Raw genomic sequence first — 14799 nt, 5'->3', positions numbered from 1 at the left:
TTTTGAGAGAGAGAGAGAGAGAGAGAGAGAGAGAGAGAGAGAGAGAGAGAGAGAGAGAGAGAGAGAGAGAGAGAGAGAGAGAGAGAGAGAGAGAGAGAGAGAGAGAGAGAGAGAGACAGAGAGAGAGAGAGAGAGTGAGAGAGAGAGAATGTATTACTTGCTAGCTTCCTATGAATAACTGTATAACTGTATTTATAATACATTGTAACTGTTTGTTTTTGTTTTTTTAAACAACGGAGCTATTTTTTGGTCAAGTGGCTATAACAAATTAAATATTAAAATAAATAATTTATATTAAAAAAAAATAAGCGATAGCATTACTGTACCATTATAACATAAATCGATTTTTTTTTAAAACCTATTTTTAAAAATATACTGATTGAAAAAAAAAGGATCACACCAAAACTAACAGTAAAGAGGTCCTGCAGTGAAAACCCTCATAGATATCCGAGTTACCGACATTCCTTGTCACATTACTGACATTCCTTGTCACATTACCGACATTCATTGTCACATTACCGACATTCATTGTCACATTACCGACATTCATTGTCACATTACCGACATTCATTGTCACATTACCGACATTCATTGTCACATTACTGACATTCATTGTCACATTACTGACATTCAGTCCTTCAGTACCACAGTATGCTTTGTTCAGGCATTTCAACCCTAATACTGACTGGACATTTGTCCACAATACCAAGTGTCCCCTTATTTGTTTCGTTCAGCATATTATCTTAAAAAGCCGTCGGTTGGTATCAGTTTTGCGTGGAACACTGCGACAGTGTTGTAAGTCCGGCCTCTACAGTTTGTACAGTCTACACGAGATGGTTGGATTTCACTGGTTTTCGTCTACACACGGAGAATATACGAGTCGGTTAAAACTCGCACCATACTTGTGAACATGTGATGTTTTACACTGCAGATGAATTGTCAGTTGGATACCATTGTCATCAGTGACTAACCAAATGTGCTTTGAAAGGTCGTCAAAAGGAACTTTCTCTTAGTCAGATGTATACGTCATCCGTGTTGCATGAGTAGACGAACCATTTAACGGATGATACTCCTCATCTCACTCATCCTTCGTATCAAATTTTACTGACACACTTTGTACGATGATATTGGAAGAGGACATCACTTTACGAATACCACAAGTCAGTGCATCTCAGCATATTCAGTCGATGTACGAGTTAAGCATTGCAATAATGGACTCTTTGCTTATGCCATAATGACATACAGAGACAGTTTAAAAGAACTAAGGAACATTTAATCAAATTTACGAGAAGAAAAATGGCTTTCCAAATTCAGTTTGCATATTAGAGGTAGAATCTGGTTTACCAAACAAATACCGGATTACCTACCAAAAATAAAAAGGTCGATGGCTATACCAAAGGTGGAATGTACACACGAATCAACAAACAAACGGTTACCTGGATGTACTGTTAAATGGATGTACTAAAGGAACGAAGACTACACCGAAAACAATCATACCAAAGATAAAATGGATCTGTTGAAGGTAAAATGGATCTACGAAAAGAAGTAAAGAAGTTTTCGGAAGTAGCAAAGCTGTGGTGAATTTACAAATGGTTCGAATAACTGTGTTGCTGCCCACATCACAATAAACAATGGCATTATTTTAACTGAAAAAAAACAACAAAAAAAACAAAAAAAAACAATATAACATAAGTTTGGATGTCTTTGGAATATGAAACAAATATTGGTTTTGGATGTTCAAATGTACAGAGATTCGTGTGATGATAACCTTTCATGAAAAATAACGTGAAAACATTAAACAATTATAATATACACATTTTATTGTTATTTTCCAAAATGTTTGAAGTTAGACAGTGCAAAAACAAAATATTCAGGAAGAGAAAAACGGGAATCGTGGCTTTAAAGGAATTCACTTTATGGAACAACAACTAATTGTCATGGTGAAGCACGCACAACTGCTACTGATACGTGTTTTAGGGCCACCATTCGGATCGCTAATAGCTTTGTTGTTTACATATTCCTTCAAAATGTAATGCTTTTACAATTTATCGTGTTCATATCTCACTCTGATGAGATACGCTAGTTAGAAATATATTAGATTACTCATGACCAACGTCGCATGATTATGCGAAACAATGTATACTAAAGTGTGTAAATAATGGACTACTTTGGATGCAGTAAAAGCTTTAGTTATTTCAGGAAATGATTCCATCAATATTTTGAAATGATACGGGACATTTGTCAATATAAAATCGATTTTATTCCCTTAAAATATGCGTTAAGATGCGTCATCAAAAGCTTTTATTTCTAGTGTAATTTTTGCCCCAGTAAATATTTCGAAGTCGCTTGCGGTTAGATGTATCTGGCGAGGGTAGGCCCTAGACTTAGCTTAAATGCAAGAGGGTCGTACTGAAACGTTCAATGCGAAGCGCGTGTATAGAAGGGGGCTTCGGGGGTTGAACCCCAGTCCACCCTCGTTCAAAGTTAATTTTATCTCTTTTTTTCCCCGGAGAAGCGTGAATCGCCCCCCCCCCCCCCCCCGAAACTTCGCTCGCACACACGCTGGGACTGAAGTACCTGTCAGATGTTAAATTTACTTATTTTCCAGAGTAATACTGTTTCATATGTTTGTTTCAGGGAGGTCATGAAATGCATGTAAATTAAAAAAAAGTTTCATCCAATTCAAAAATAATAATATATATATAATAGTCCGGTCAAGGTCATATATATATATATATATATATATATATATATATATATATATATATATATATATATTAATTATATATATATATATTAGGAGGATGTTCACCCCTTTCTTTTTAAATATATCATAATAAATACATATATTTATTACATACCTGTGAGATATAACGGAGTTTAATAACAAAATCGTACCTCACATTGTGAGATATCGTTTTCCTTAACAAAGCTGGGATATAAACGCTAATGCGATTGGCCAACAGCACATTAATGGAGAATCAACACAATGTGACGTAAGATGTTGTACATTTCATATTGAAAGCAGTGCAGTTCAGCCAGACCGAGCAGAAAAACATCCAGCAAACTGGTTTATGCGTTTCATGTTAAAAAAGAATGACCATTTCGGAAACCAGTCAAAATAGCTTGTAAACGTTAGCAAAAAACGGCTGGCCGAACTTTTTATTTTTTTAAAAGCTCCGTCGAATGAACTATTTGTGAAATCAAAATTTGGGTCATTGACCTAGATTGTGGGCGGGGCCTATGCTGACACTAAAATACCAGCTGCTCTGAATGTTTACTTATGTTTGATAAATTCTAAGCTTTCGCTCGCTAGATACCATTTTCTAATGTACTCGTTCATAAAAATGGTATTAAACTGAAAGTCGTGGAGTATTCTCTCTATATCCTTAACAATATAATAATACTAGTTTGCATATTATTATGATTATTATTATTATTATTATTACTATTATTTAGGTACGCCAAGTAAGTACGTAACTAATTATTATTATTATTATTAATATTATTATTGTTATTGTTATTATTATTATTAGTTGGTTGTTTGGGGGGGAATTGTTGGGTTTTTAAAAATGAATTACGACACCGGTGATTTGTTTTATATAAAAATATAACACTGCTTTAACTTGTATCGCCACGTCTACAGTGCACTTGTTATTTCTGCTAATTGTGGCTGTCTGGATAATTATTACTGCTGCTGCTGTATTACAAAGAAATATGTTTTCCGTGTATTTATTAATAAATAAATATGTTTGAATCGTTTAATACTAGTAGATTGTTTGTATAAATACGGTTCCTATTTACAGTACTCTTTATTACTGTTAGAATTATTACCATGATATCAACATCATGTTTTGTTTCGAAATAAGCAATCAGTCGTAATTTGTACGGATTTAAAAAATACATATAGCAAATACAATACAACGGAAGCATACGCACGCACAAGCACACACACACAAACATATACACACATACATACACACACGTATACACGTGTCTACACGAGAGAGAGAGAGAGAGAGACAGAGACAGACAGAGAGAGAGAGAGAGAGACAGACAAAGACAGAGAGAGAAGGGGAGGCAGACAGTAAGACAGACAGATTCACAGAGAGACAGACAGGCAAAGAGACAGGTAGTGAGTGTGTTTGTTTGTCTTTTGAGACCTATATTTCACGACACGATATAGGCCTACGTTTACAGTAGTAACTCAATTCATTTGAAGCGTACTAGCACTGTAAAGTGTAAAGCTACTGTCACACCTTGACGGATAGCGATAACGGACGTCCGACGGAGCGAAAGAAAATTATCCGCTGGTGAAAGTCGTCTCCGTTGCTGCTGCTACCGGCCTCGGTGGTGTCGTGGTTAGCCATCGCTCTACAGGCTGGTAGGTACTGGGTTCGGATCCCAGTCGAGGTATGGGATTTTTAATCCAGATACCGACTCCAAAACCCTGAGTGAGTGCTCCGCAAGGCTCAATGGGTAGATGTAAACCACTTGCACCGACCAGTGATCCATAACTGGTTCAACAAAGGCCATGGTTTGTGCTATCCTGCCTGTGGGAAGCGCAAATAAAAGATCCCTTGCTGCCTGTCGTAAAAGAGTAGCCTATGTCATGTCACAGTTTGTTCTGAATGTGCACGTAAAACCCTATGACATGACATGACATGAACACTGCACCCGGAGGAAGCTGACAAAAGAATACCGGTCTCCTCCATCCATCCCCCAAAATCCTTGCTGCTTGTACGACTTCTTGGGCACTTGGAATCGGAAGAGAAAAACAAAACAACCACGACACCAATGGCAAACCTCAAGCACCAACAACCGCCTTCGCCTCTTCCCTGGGTTGTCATGCCACGATCAGAAGAGATCGGGCCCTTTCTAAGGGTCTTACGGGCAACCTAGGGAGATACCCCAGCATCAACGAGGTCTTAATAACGAGCCTACTAAAATCTAAACCTATATGTAGCTCTTTACCTTTCACATTTGAACGACCATCAAAATTGCGCCAAATTTCCTTCATTAAAATGCGCACCAATTCTCTTTGGCTTAATCCTACGGGACATTCCAAATTACATGGCACCATATCACCTCCCGCCTGTTACCAACCTCGATTGGACTGCTGGTGCTCCCTAGATAATAAAACTGTAAAACTGGTACGCATAGTCCGTTGAAAATAATTTGAATATAAGTACCTGAAAAAAAAAAACCAATACGTGTATACTGAACAAAACAATTTGGACATTTTTGAATGGGTGTGTAATCTGGAGGCCAAAGCGTGGTTGGCATCCAGCGGTGTTCGCAGGTTATTATGGTGACAGAAGGCGAGTGCGGAGAGTGTGGAGACAGCCAGGGCCCAATTTCACAAAATATCTGAACTGAACTGAACATTTATTTCTCTCAGGCCGTAATCCACGGCATATGAGGAACAATATATAATACAACAATTCACACTTTTTAACAAGATGACAGAGTAAAACTATTCACATAAGTATATCTACATAAAACGAACATGGGAATATAATTATAAATAATTGGTTTGGGTTTGCATACACAATAATAATACAATAAAGCTATGAGCCGGAGGGCTTGAAAGTATTCATAATATGTTTACAAAATATTGCAAGTTTTCGGAGGACACCAGTTTTTTTACAATTAAATAATTCGTGAAATTTATATGTGTTTGGTTTGGATCGATAATATTTCGGTATATATTGAAGTCTGAATTGGTTGAAATATGGGCATGTAAAAATATAATGGAATTCATCTCCGATGTCGTTAGTGTTGCATAAAAAAAACACAATCTATCATGTAATGGTTTACGTATCCATCTACCTGTCTCTATTGGAAGATTGTGGTTTGATACTCTAAAACGTAACAATGGGCACCAATGTTTTTTTTCTAATAAATTTAAATAATTTTCGAATGCTATACTGCTTTTAAATATTTTGTAACAAGATGCTTTCGATGAAGTGTCAATATGACTGTACCATGTTTGCAAAAATTGATCTATGAGTTTTGTTGAAATAAACATTTTCAACAATGAAGCACTATTAATACGCTCACAATGTGACCACCATATGTATGTGCAACCAATATTATCTAAAATTGATTTTATAAAAGCTATCCATTTGTGATCATAAAAATGTGTATTATAATCATTCAATAACATTCTGTACACTAATAATGATAGCTTGGACTGCTTCCCAGTAATCATCCTAAACCAAAATCCTATCATTCTTATTTTTACTGTTATATCTACCGGGAAGCATCCAAGTTCTCCATACAACATATATAATGGGGTGGATTTTCTAACAGGCAATAATAACTTTAAATATTTGCTATACAATTTTTCTATGCAGGACAGACTTTCAAAACCCCAAATTTCACATCCGTATAAAGCAATAGGTAAAACCATACAATCGAATAATTTAAGTTGGCATTGAATGGAAAGATGGCAACGTTTTCCTTGTCTAAGTGTAAAATACATAGCTTTTTGAGCTTGATCATATTGATGTTTTCGAGCATTAGTGAATTTATTGGATTTATGAAATATAATTCCAAGATATTTGTATATTTCTACATTATCTAGATTTGTGTTTCCTAAATGGAACCTTTTGGAATAATCTTTTTTATTACCACTGAAAATTAGCACTTTAGTTTTTTTACAATTTACATTTAGTTTCCATTTTGTACAATAAGAGTCGAAAATATTTAATAAATTCTGCATGTCGTCATAATTTTCGGCAAAGAGCGCTGTGTCATCAGCATATAGTAACACAAAAAGAACAATATTTGTATACAAAGTGGAATCTGTGAATAAGTTATCTATGCGGATGCCATTACAATCATTAGTTTTAAACGTATCCTCTAAATCATTGAGAAACATGGAGAATAATAGGGGCGATAAATTTTCTCCCTGTCTAACACCCATGGAACATTGAAAATAATCCGACATTGTGTTATGTGCACTAATGCATGACTTAATGTTCTGATACATGCTATATATTACTTTAAAACATTTACCATTAATACCATTTTGTATTAGTTTTCCCCAAAGTCCTGTTCTCCATACTGAGTCGAATGCCTTGCTAAAATCTATAAAAGTACAATACAGTTTTTTCTTCCGTGCTTTTAGCAATTCGATGAGTCCATATAATGTAAAAATATGATCGTTCGTCGAGTACTCCTTCCTGAATCCGGCTTGAACTTCAGATAACAAATCATTAGTTTCTAAATATAATTTCAGTCTATTATTTAAAACAGCTGTAAACAGTTTCCCGAGACAACTAAGTAAAGTAATAGGTCTATAATTTTCTGGAACAGTTCTATCGCCACATTTATAGATCGGTTTGATTATGCCAACTAGCCACGAATCAGGAAAGATGCCATGTTCAAACACTAAATTAAAGAGCTTAACATACACAGGGACCATACAGCCGATAGTTTGCTTAATATACTCGTTGATTATTTGGTCTATTCCGCAGGCTTTATTGTTTTTTAGATTTTTAACAACGGCGAGTATTTCTTCTTGTAATATTGATTCATTTAGCATGGTAGTGTCCTCAAAATCTATATTAAAACTTGGATCTTTTTCTTCTGTTGTGTTGTCATCACTGCTGTTTATATTTTTAAAGTAATCGTACAGAGTGTCTAAAGGGGGGAGAGTAGGGTCTTGTTTTTCTTTTAACAGTTTCCAAAAGGCGTGGGTATCATGTTGACTAAGTTCTGTGAGTCTTTGTTCTGTCTTCCAATTGTGTTTGTTAACATATTTCCGTATTACATTTCTGTAGCTTTTACTGGCATTCAAAAGTCGTTGCTTATTATCAGGTGTTTTTCGTTGTTTGTATGCTGATCTCGCTTCTGTATACTTTCTTCTTAGTGTTCTGCAATGATTGCCAAACCATGCTTTGTTACGGGTATTTTCACGCTTGTGTCTGGCTCTGACGCGGGCTTGCGTGTAACCGAAAGTGTCGGCTGCGGTGTCAACAAATAGGGTCCCAATACGCTCCACTGCACCATTCAGCTTTTCTTTCGAGAAGTGTTCACACAGTTCATTTAATATTACGTTTATGTCGTTGACTGTTTCTTTGTTTATATTTTCACTATAGTGTTTAGCCTCTTTAGTATTCCATTTCCTTGGGGTGAGTTCATTATTAATGACGGCGTGGTGTTTACCACTAGCTGTATGGATATTCAGTCGCATTGTTAATGGATTGTGAATGTCCGAGAATAGTGGTTCGAATTCGTTGACCTTGAATTTAAGAATTATTTCCAAAACTGTGAATGAGGCTATGGCATAATCTATTACACTCGATCCTTTGCAAGTAAGCCTGATTTTGCACCTGAACGTAAATTTACGACTAAACCACGATTCTTATTACTATCATAGCATAATAAATACAGTTAGAAGTACATATATTTCTTTCTTCTTTTTTGTCCTCAAAATGCTCCATCTTCCATAATGATGTAATTTTCTGTGTGATGCCGAACACACGTAAACTATAACCGTTATATCTTGCTAGTCACCGATGTAAATTTACGATGTTTTGTGAAATTGGCTCCAGGTCAGCTTACTAAAGTTTACTATTGTAGCTACTGTCTTTCTAAAAACATCTACTCTAATGTCATCATAAAGAGGACAGTGAATAAGAACATGTTCTTCAGATTCTACATAATTAAGACAGTATTGTGAATCTCCAAATGTTCATATCTACCAGTTTCTAACCTTAAAGGCGCGGTACCACTACGAAACATTGATAACGCACGCCGATACGACCTAGGCATAGGCGTAGTGACATCAAATTCAGTGGTAAAACCATGTTTAAAAGTTCTATATGTACGGAGTTTATTTCCTCCATGTTTTCTTGTAAATGTGTCACGTTTCAAAACATTTCTCCATTTAATTTTGAAACCATCTAATGCTTTTCTTTCCGTTTCTGTTATTGAAATTGGATCATTAAAAAGATTCATTGTATTATTAAAACCCAGAGCACTACATTTTCTGTGAAATCTAAAATGTCAGTTTTTACAATGTAAACCTAATGTACTTACTGTTCGACAATTCAAAAACTCTCAAATTCAGCCTATTAAAATTAAGTTTGAGTGTTCTGCGCCAGTGGCTTGCTATAGCTACTGACTGTCTGACACTCACTGGTGTCCATCCCATATCTCATAAGATTCACAACTGGAAATATTGTTCCACAAACTATTCCTGCTTTTCATCAATGATACATATCTGTTGGATGAGTATTATCGTTTCATACATAAAAATATTCCATAATCCCTAACCGTTTTGTTAATTTTGTCATTTTTAGTTACTGTAGTAGTGTCAGTAGCAATATGGTATGAAATCTTTAAAAGTATACATTTAAAAGTGTTTCTTTCTGTTTGTCTTTATGGGGGTTTTATAAACAATTACAACATTCGATACTGCAGTCATTTTAACGCTAACTGCCAGTTTTTAATGGCGGATCGCACAGTCTGCTCGCCAAGTTGTGGGAAATGTTTCAGGTAACTTTTCAACAAATCTTCGTTGTCATCAAATGTTACACAATCGAATTCATGATCACCATTTTCAGTTTTCATTTTATTACTCACAAATATCAGCGCTAGCTTGTTTGGAAACGATATTAGTCTGAGGTTTGAATGAAAGGGAGACAACTCCGGAAGTGTGTAGACGTTTTGAAAAACGTCATCAAATTGGCGCAGATCAGATATGAACTGGAGTTCAAAGGAATAAAATCGCCTGAATCCATCAATATAGAGATCAAATGGAAGAGGTATTTTCGGTTTGAACCAACCTTTACCGAGCATATATAGAATCTTCCCTTCGTGCCTTATGAACTTGTATTCCATGAAGGATTCTTTGAACACAGGTGACTCCTTATCAAACTGCATGGAAACCGCAGTAAACGTTGGATAACCGCATGCAGTATCTGCTAGATATACGTCATCAGTGGTGACGACGTTCTTTACCAGACAGACGATGTGGTTGTACGGATTTGTCACGGAGGTTGATACAGTTGCTGGGCAGAAATACACGTTGTACCCAATGGCTTGCAGCAGATAATAGAGAAATACGTTTTGGGTGTAGCACATTCCGCCACGTTTCGAAAGCATGTCTTCTTTAATTTCAGCCATTGTTGGGCGATGTCGTTTCGTTGGATCTTCGGCCATGAGGATGCTATTCTGGAAGGGGAAGGTCATATGGAATCCAAGGATTATAGCATTGAGGAATGGCAGTCCTCGTTTTGGAATCTGGTCTTTTGCTCCAGTCAGTTTCAGCAGATTTTCAAGACAAAACACGACTTCGCCCTCCGTCAAATTCATCTGAAATAAATAATGTTTACCTTATTGCTAAAGCCTAAACAATTGTGGGCCGAATTTACAAAGGTTATTTATGTCTTACACGCGTGCAACTACATATATTTACAATGCTTAAATACAATTGTTTAAGAAAAACAGGTTTCGTAAATTCGGCCTAGTATGTTTCTGGGAACGTTCCAACAAAAATAGATCAACTTAATTCATCCTTACGGGTCCAGAAAATATGTTTTTACCTACATATTTGTTAAAAAAAAAAAATAATAAAAAAAAAAAAATATATATATATATATAATTATTATTATTATTAATAAATTAGATCGACCCTTTAATCTAGGTAGGCCCAACAACCATTGGTGTAGCCTGGATTTTATACTGAATGACACTCATATTTACGGGGGGGGGGGGGGGGGGGGGGGGGGGGGGGGGGGGGGGCACCCACATCGTCTATGAGTCGTGTTTTAGGGTGACAAAACATATATATTAAAGGTGATGGGGGAAAAGACGTTCAATTGGAGGCCTCCCTGGCTGCGCCAGTACTAATAACAATATTTATATACTCAGCATAAACAAAATCATAATCATTTTAATTGCATGATTTATTTAGCTCTCCAGCTATAACATGCAATACTCAATAATTCCGATGTATATTTCTTCTTCTTTTAATTAATTTTAAACAGGATCTATAGGTCTTAAAGTCTGTAAAGTTAAAATTGGTTTAACGACACCACTAGAGCACACTGCTTTATTAAACATCGGTTATTGGATGTCAAATATTTGATATTTCTGATATAGTGAACTTGCTACACTTTTCCATTAGCTGCAAGGGATCTTTTATATGCAATTTTCCAAAGACTTAGACATGATAATAACAACCATATTCTTTGATATCTCATTCGTGCAGCACTGGTTGCGACGGTGCTGCCCCCTAAAGCCCAAAAAGTCCCAATTGCCCATGATGTCCCAATTGTGACATCTTGGGTCGAGCACCGACCCAAGATGTCCTAATTCTAACAATTATGTACCAAGGCAGCCCAAAAGTCCCAACTGCTCACTAGTCTGTTGAACTTAGTTTTGTTTAACGACGCGACTAGAGCACATTGATTTATTAATCATCTGCTATTGGATGTCAGACATTTGGTAACTTTTACATTAGTAGAAAGGGATATTTTATATGCACCATCTCAGAGACAGGACAGCACATACCAAAGCATTCGATATACCAGTCGTGATGTGTGTGTGTGCATGCGAGCGCACGTGTGTGTGTGTGTGTGTGTGTGTGTGTGTGTATGCCTATATATAGATAGATAGATAGATAGATAGATAGATAGATAGATAGATAGATAGATAGATAGATAGATACATATTTTTGTTAATAATTTCAGTTTGGTTTGACGTAAGAAAAAAAGTAAAAGTGTTTTAAAAAAACCACAAAATTACTATTTTTGGGTGCAAGTTACAAAATAATGTGCTCAGAAATATATAATTATTATATTCATACGCCATTTGAATATCTAGCAATGGCTGATGTGACGGTACATGCTCTTAATTTCTTTTCGCCTGTGGCGATATTAATTGTTTAGCAGGCCGTGTGCAGTTCCAAATGCACTTAGCCCAGGTGGGCAACTTGTTACGTGATACCTCTGCGCGACGGCCGTGTGCAGTTTCTAATACACACCCAGCCAGGTGCGGGGGCCATGTGGCCAGTAGTTACGTAATGCCTCCGCGCGACCATGGAATCTCTAGCGAACTGGCGACATTAAGTCTGACGATCTGAGAAAAAAAAAATACCGCTTGGTCGCGGTGGAAATAGCACTTGTAGGGATTCGGTGCCGCGATGTACCCCCAGGCGATATTCGCTGTCTCTGAGAGTTTTGAATAAATAGCTAGGATTTAGATATATCGAGGAGAACATTTGGGAAGTATCCAGGGGCACGGACATCGTCCACTGAACGATCTATATTAGTTCAGACGGGACTTTGGTAAATATATATTTTCTGCTCTGTGTATAACCTTGATGTGATTGATGTGACTTTAAATATTTTAATACTGTATTATACCAATATTATTTAGACGGTGCTGCCGGTCATCTGACGCAGTATTATGTAGGCTCACCGTTTTGGGCCCGGTTGTTCAAAACCTGTGTTAGCGTTAACCCTGGGTTAAGTGCCTAACCCAGAGTTAAATTTAATCACCGATTGAAAAATGCGTTGTTCGAACGTTGGTTAGCGCTAACCATGAGTTAAATATACCCTAACCCTGGGTTAAAGTTAAAGCAGCTGTGACCTGCGGTTAAATGTCTAACCAGTGATTAAGAGTGGCGAATTTGATTCCATTTGTATATTTAGATGCGTTTTAAATGTAAAACTGTCCTGAAATAGAGTATCGGCATAAATTACAGTGACGTCAAATTCCCGCGAAATAATTAATGGCGTAGAATAGCAGGTTCATTGATTTTAATTTTGGATTGGGAGGGTGGAGGGTGGTTAATATCGGGAAACACATCGATCTGTATTAACCGTCTCTTATCATTAAATTGTATGAAGAATTAAAACACATGATCCAAGTCATTCGTCAAAGGTACCAGACGTTTCGTACCCAAGCCAGTTCGCTCCCAGTTTTCCCAGGCGGGATCTAGCTTAGTCGGTTGAGCGCTAGCCTGAGGTAGTTGCGTCATAGGATCGAATCACCTCAGTAGACCCATTCTCCGATTTTTTTTTAATATATGTTTTGCTGTCTCAACTATTTCTGAATTCGCCCCAACCCCCTCCCCCGTTAATATGTCCAATATTAAATAAAGATGAAAGTTATTTGTTCGTTTCACCAAGAGGATCAAGAAATTAGGTTGCTGCTTTGATGATAACACTATTATGCATGCCTCACGCGAGGTCCAAATAGAGCGAAGTCACTTCTCTCACAAATTTTGAGAGGGCGAATTTTTTTAACAAGAGGGAGCCTTGATTTATTTTTTATTTAAACATAACAACAAAATACAGTAGAATCTCGTTTGCTCACCTCAGAAGAGTCGATCACACCGCAACGCTCGAACCAAAAACGAAGTCCCGAGTTTTTTGTCCGGTAAACCCGTATATTAACTGATGATGGGTCGAATACGTCCAGAGTCGACTATAAGGCTTCGCTCGAACTAAATTATCGGTCCCTTCTGTGTTGTTATTAGCTATATTTCCCTCAAACTGGTGATACATCAAATATCAAATGGAAAACTACCGAAAAGGACAAACAATTGCTGCGCTTGCGCAGTTGGTTATTACAACCTTTGGATTATAATAATTTAGGCGGAACGAGTTTTAGATGGATCGGAGAATCGCGACACTAGCCAAGCAATCCTGTCTTTGCCATACCTGTCATGTTGTGTGTTCAGCCAGCGGCTGTCGGTAAAAATCTTTCAAGTACAGTTAGTGTCACGGTGCCTTTTCGATGAACCGTGATACCAATCAAACAATTGGCCTCGGCGGGAAGCGTTACTCTGAACACGTCTACCAGACCAGTTTTCAATGAAACCAGGGGCGAGGTACTCGGCTATCATCACTTCGGCAAGGGCTTCTGCATCACACAATCGGAGTAATTTCTAATAAATCCTTTCACTCTGATATTTTTTTTATATAACACATTGATGAAATGTTTAAGTTTGCAGTTACCAAAATAATATGGTAATAGGTCGTTTTGCCCTTATTACTAGATCACCCGAGTCGTTTTGAATAGGGTTGATTCATACCTCTAACCGAGTCGTTTCGCCCCATGTTTCGATTCGCACTAATTTTTATTTTGTTAATAAAGTACATTTATTTATTGATTTGTCCTATATCCATTGATTTTTAGATGTTACACATTGCGTGTTTATATTTACAGATAAAAATAATATAATTTTGTTTATTTCCAGTATCATTTACTCAAGCTATATACATGAAATACGTACAGGCCTTAGATAATATACAGACAATGTATTCACATTAATAATTAAAAGGACATTTCTGAGTTTGCTGCATTGTAAGATGTTTCCGACTAATAAAATATTTCTATGATTAAACTTACTTATTAAATATATGTTCTTGTTTAGAATATCAGTGTCTGTATATTCAATGTGTTTCTGGTCGTCTTAATATTTGTAAGAAGCCCAAACTGGATTTTGTCTTCAAATAATTTCGTATGTACGAAAATATAATATTTTAGGAAATAAAATAAATTTAACCTAGTATAAATATTAAAACGATCAAAAACACGTTTAATATACAGCTACTGATATTTTATGCAGAAAAATATCTTTGATATGTAATTACAATCTTTAAAAAGGTTCTGTTAATCGATAACATATTACAAGTTGCAGCAAACTCAGGAATGTCCCTTTAATTTATGAACAGTCACACTGCATACTACTATGTGCTGTGGTCTCTCATTAAATATACTACATACCCAGCTGAGGTTAAACGACTCGGTACGAATGAGATTTAGGGCGAA

At 36.5% G+C, this 14799-nt stretch overlaps 1 protein-coding gene across 1 annotated transcript; it reads right to left on the bottom strand.

Annotated features, from left to right (window-relative positions):
• Positions 1-8939: 8939 nt before the first annotated feature.
• LOC121368177 lies at positions 8940-13673 on the bottom strand. Its single transcript, XM_041492801.1, has 2 exons — positions 13339-13673; positions 8940-10329 (listed from the first exon to the last, which is right to left on the bottom strand). Exon 2 carries the CDS (start codon positions 10327-10329, stop codon positions 9436-9438), a length of 894 nt encoding a protein of 297 aa, XP_041348735.1. The 5' UTR covers positions 13339-13673; the 3' UTR covers positions 8940-9435.
• Between the last annotated feature and the right edge of the window lie 1126 nt (positions 13674-14799).

The sequence above is a fragment of the Gigantopelta aegis genome, chromosome 3 (genome assembly GCF_016097555.1).
Source record: "Gigantopelta aegis isolate Gae_Host chromosome 3, Gae_host_genome, whole genome shotgun sequence".
NCBI classification, from domain to species: Eukaryota; Metazoa; Mollusca; class Gastropoda; order Neomphalida; family Peltospiridae; genus Gigantopelta; species Gigantopelta aegis.
Note: the sequence above shows the minus strand (reverse complement) of the source record. Positions and strands in the feature narration are given on the sequence as shown.

Bases quoted from the DNA above. Each gene is read 5' to 3' on its own strand.
- LOC121368177 (XM_041492801.1), bottom strand. From the start codon at position 10,329: ATGAATTTGACGGAGGGCGAAGTCGTGTTTTGTCTTGAAAATCTGCTG.